The following is a 5,244-nucleotide window of genomic DNA, read 5'->3' as shown; positions in this document are numbered from 1 at the left end:
ACACATGTATACACACACACATACATACATCTGCATACACACATGCATATATATGCATACACAGGTACACACGCTCACACATACACACACATATATATATATAAATCATAATACGTTCGCAATTGAACATTTGCAAATGAAGCCTCATTGTTAATTATTAATTTAGGGGCATTTAAATCAAAAGTATTATTTATTTAGCAAATCTAAAAATAGAAGCAAATTTTAAAAACAAAAAGTCAATTATTTAATAAAAAAAAAGGCGAAAAATAAAAAAGTATGAATAAAAATTATTTAATATTTAACAATAAAATTTTTCACCAATAGCATATTTATAAAATTTTCCTGATTGTTTTTTTTTTGAAAAGAAAGAAGTTTCAATTTGATTTCAATTACTAATAGGAAAAGGAATGAAATGAGCAATAATTAATTGTTAATTATTTTAATCTTACCCGTATTAGTCATACATGTATTGTGTTAATTATATTAATTATTGATTTTATTATTATATAATTATATTAATTATTAATTTTATTGGTTATAACATGGAAAGATTTGGTAAAGAAAAAGGAAAAGTGATTGTTTTATACCTACGAAACTGTTAATTTTCAAATCTCAATTAACAATAATACTTATTAATCTTTAATCTAAATACTTAACTTTGGGAATATTAACTTTTTTCTATTTGTGTTCCAAAAAAAAAAAAAAAAGACACAAAGATGAATAGAAAAATATTTAGAAGAAAATAATCGAATTAATTTAAAAAAAAACGAAAATATTATTAATTATTCCAGTTTTTTGGATGATTTGGATCGATTAGGTCAAGCAAATTATCAACCTACCGAGCAGGATATTCTACGAACTCGGGTCAAAACCACTGGTATTGTTGAGGTGCATTTCACTTTCAAGAACCTCAATTTCAAGTAAGTTAGTCTTTTGGTTTTGTTTCTTTATATCTAATTTAATTTAATTACTCCACAATTTTTATTTTTTTCATTTAAAATAGACTTATGCTGGAAAGGGAAATGTCCTAATTTTATTGATGGTAAAGATTTAAGGCATAATAATTGTGATAATTTTGATAAATGATCATATTTAATCATAGCGGATAAATTATAATGGAATTATTAATTCGATGTGTAATTAGTGTTTTCATTCCATTAACTGAACATTTACGTGATAAAATTGACAAATTATAATATTCATGTGATAAAATTGATAAGTGATAACACCAATGTGGTAAATGTGATAAAGCTAATGAATGATATCCGATAAAACTAATAAGCAATAATAATTTTTGGGATAAAACTGATGAGTGATAATATTAGTATGATGGATTGATGAATGGTAATATTTGTAAGAGAATGCTGATAAGTGATAGCATTTATGTGATAAAGCTGATAAGTGGTAATATAGTACGATAGAATTAATAAATAATTTATATAAGTTATAGCGTCATCTTGCAAAAACAATGAAAAATGCTATTAAATATTGTCACTTATCAGTTTATATTACCATTTATCGGCTTATTACATTGATGTTGTTGCCGGTCACCCCACATGATAAAATTGATAAATGATATTTATATAGTAAAGCTGATAAGATAAATGATAATATTCATCATTTCTTCGGATTTTTAGATTATTTGATGTTGGTGGACAACGGTCAGAGCGGAAGAAATGGATTCATTGTTTCGAAGATGTTACAGCGATTATATTTTGTGTCGCAATGTCTGAATATGATCAAGTATTACATGAAGATGAAACGACGGTAAATTAATTTTATAAGATTATTTTTGTAAAAATTTGAACACACGGTTAATTATTTATAATTAATTACTAAATTAATGGTTACGAAAAAGGAAGTTAAAAAAGGAAAAGAGAGAAAAGTTAATAATTTTGGCAGAAATTTAGGAGAAAAAAAAGGAAATTGCAATTAATTTAACAAATAAATTTTCAAATAAATTATATGCTATTGACATCTTTTAATTGATAGCAAAATCAATTATTGAAAAAAGAAGAATCGTGAATTCATTGAAATGATTAACCGATTATCGACGAATATTAAATCAATTTAAATCGATCATTATATTAGAATTAACGAATGTATTGAAATGATTAATTTTTAAATAAGTTTTCACAAATAAAACAAATATGATTAGCAAAAAAAAATTACTTTTAAATTATTAATTTTTAATCATTTTTTTGATTTTAGGAAAAAAAGTTTTTACCCAATTATTTTTCAATTTTTGTTTTTTTTATTTTGTTTTTATTATTTCCTCTTTTTTTTCTGTTTTAGACAATTTTTTTTGGCTGTGAAAGGAAAATTGAAAATTTTAATTATTTAAAAAAAAGAAAACAGGCGAAAATTGAAGCTAAATTTTGATATTGATAAAATTATTTAAAAAAAAAAAGGATGAAAAAACGTGTTGAAATAGGAAATAATATTTATAACGAAAAAAAAAGAATCATAGATTAAAGATATAAATGAGTGGAATGAATGTAAAATAGCAAATTTGTTATAATTAATTAATTTTATTCTAGCAAAATTTCTATTTTAACCCGAAATATGTCAAATTATAAATTACAAAACTTTGTTCCTTTTTTCCCCTATTATCTTTAATTTTTTTCTTTTTTTTCAAATTTTTACAGACATTATTTTTTTACGTTATTATTTTTATTCTATTTTTTTTTGAAATTTATAATAAATTTATTTACAGAATCGAATGCATGAATCATTGAAATTGTTCGATTCAATTTGCAATAATAAATGGTTTACGGATACTTCAATCATTTTATTCCTGAATAAGAAGGATTTATTCGAGGAGAAAATTAAGAAATCACCGTTAACAATATGCTTTCCGGAATATTCGGGTATTTTTCTTTTCCTATTTTTCATAAATATATTATTTGATGTATGTACTGAATAGATATTGACATGTGCAGGAATACGATAAGATTAGGAAAAATATAAGTATAATAAAACATTATAAAATAATTAAATTTCATTGTTACAATCATTTTTCTAATACATTTCTACTCCTTTTTTTTGATATTTTAATTTAATTTAATCTATTTTCAATTCCAATTCTAATCACTATTTTCAACTTTTAGCATACTTATTTTTTTATTGTTTATTAAGTTAGTTTTTTACAAAATTATAAAATGAAAAATTAGCAAATTCTAATTAAAATTATTACATGAAATCATTTGAATGGTTAATCGTTCAATTTCAATGGTTAATTGTTAATTAATTAGTTTCATTTCTTAATCAGGTCGACAAGATTATCATGAAGCCAGTGCATATATTCAAGCACAATTTGAAGCCAAAAATAAATCAGCCAACAAAGAAATTTATTGTCATATGACATGCGCAACTGATACTACTAATATTCAATTCGTCTTTGATGCTGTCACAGATGTTATCATTGCCAATAATTTAAGGGGTTGTGGTCTTTATTAAAATAAAAAGAAAAAAAAAGCCAATATCCCTTCTTTTTCTTTACACCTTTTTTTTTTTTAAAAAATTTCAAAATACAATTTTTTTTTAATCGTTTTTCCTTTCATGCCATATTTATTAAATGTCTTTTTTTTTTTAAGAAAAAAAAGTTTTTCATTATATATATCAATTAGTTGTCTTTTTTTTTGTTTTCATTTCATTTTTTTATTTTAAATTATTGATTTCAAGTTTTGAATTATTGATGCGTTTTCTATCATATTAATTGATAGCACCTTAAATGATTTAAAGAAAGAAAGAAAACAATTTTGTTTTTTTTTTTTGAAATTTATATTTCAAAGATTTAGAAAAAGGCTGAACAACTTTCCCAAAATTTGTGAAAATCGCGAAAAACATTTTTTTTCTTTATTTTTTAATAACAAATTTGTGAATTGTTTTGTTTTTGGGTTTTGAAGTTTTTCAAATTTGAAATGAAACTTTGATCGATTCTTACCTGCCATATATTGTCATATATTGTCGTACTATCAAGTGTATGTTCCAAATGAACTCATTCCTAGATCGGCAACAAATTATTTAATCGATTAGTCATTTCATGTTTTAACTCAAAATATCAAATTTTCATTTGATTTGTCAAGTCAAATTTTACCATTTAATTTATTAATTGCAAGAATTACAACATCTGAACTGTAAAATGATACTTTTTTCACGATTAAAACTTTTTGAAAAAAAAGCGGAAAATTCTGCAATAATTTCTAAAAACTTTACAAAATTAAATTTTTTTCCAAATTAATAAATTATTTGGTGAAATCTAAAATTAATTTTTTCTTTTTTCCTAAAAACTTCTCTTTCAATTCCTCACAATTTGTAGTCATTGTCTTGAAGTTCTTCTTTTTCCTTACTTTTGTTTTTGTTTTTTTTTTTTAAACGTTATTTGAGCATAATTAATTCTAGCATCATTTTGTAGTAATTTATTTCGATATTAGAAAGGGAAAAGAATGAAAAAAAGGAAAACAAGAAATGGAAAGAATTCGAAATTTAATTTTCTTTGACAATTAATTGAAATTCTTTATCCAATTATGCTTTTAGCTATTGCTATTATCTTCTTGTAATTTTTAGCCATAAAAAGAAACGGAAGATGAAACTTAAAGGTAATGATATACGTCTAGATGTGAAAATTTTTTTTTTTGCTTATTGTTTAATATGAAATAAAAGTTTTCAATGATAAAAAAAAAGACATCAAGAAATCCGAAAAAGTTTGTGGAGATGATAAGCCATTAATGAATTTCATAACTGTTAAAGTAATGAACAAGTGATAAATGAGAAATTGTTTTATCAGTTGTTATCACCTCCTGCTGTTATGACAAATTATGAATGAATTTGATGCCATTTTCTTCCTTTATCTTTCCCTTTTGCTAAAAAAAATAAAACAAACAGCAAAGAAACATTAAAAACTATTTAAACTATTTCTTGCTGGAGTAATCAATTTATTCATTATTTAAAACTTTGTCGCACTGTAGGTATTTAAATTTCCCAGTTCCGTTATAATAATAATAATAATTATTATAATTGTAATGAATAATTAACAATAATAATAATAATAATAATAATAATAATAATAATAATAATAATAATAATAATAATAATAATAATAATAATAATAATAATAATAATAATAATAATAATAATAATAATAATAATAATAATAATAATAATAATAATAATAATAATAATAATAATAATAATAATAATAATAATAATAATAATAATAATAATAATAATAATAATAATAAT

The 5,244-nt window shown here is 22.0% G+C and overlaps 1 protein-coding gene across 1 annotated transcript in view; it reads left to right on the top strand.

The window, feature by feature from the left end:
• The window catches only part of LOAG_18638 (guanine nucleotide-binding protein G(o) subunit alpha), a gene marked incomplete at both ends in the record, with an annotated part of 8,144 nt that extends 4,685 nt beyond the window's left edge, over positions 1-3,459 (top strand). Inside the window, 4 exons of the mRNA XM_020451302.1 lie at positions 792-920; positions 1,638-1,767; positions 2,717-2,870; positions 3,272-3,459. Coding sequence (XP_020304925.1) covers positions 792-920; positions 1,638-1,767; positions 2,717-2,870; positions 3,272-3,459 — 601 coding nt within the window. The remainder of the gene's footprint in view (positions 1-791; positions 921-1,637; positions 1,768-2,716; positions 2,871-3,271) is intronic.
• Between the last annotated feature and the right edge of the window lie 1,785 nt (positions 3,460-5,244).

The sequence above is a fragment of the Loa loa genome (genome assembly GCF_000183805.2).
Source record: "Loa loa unplaced genomic scaffold supercont3.415, whole genome shotgun sequence".
NCBI lineage: Eukaryota > Metazoa > Nematoda > Chromadorea > Rhabditida > Onchocercidae > Loa > Loa loa.
This window is presented reverse-complemented; position numbering and strand designations above follow the sequence as displayed.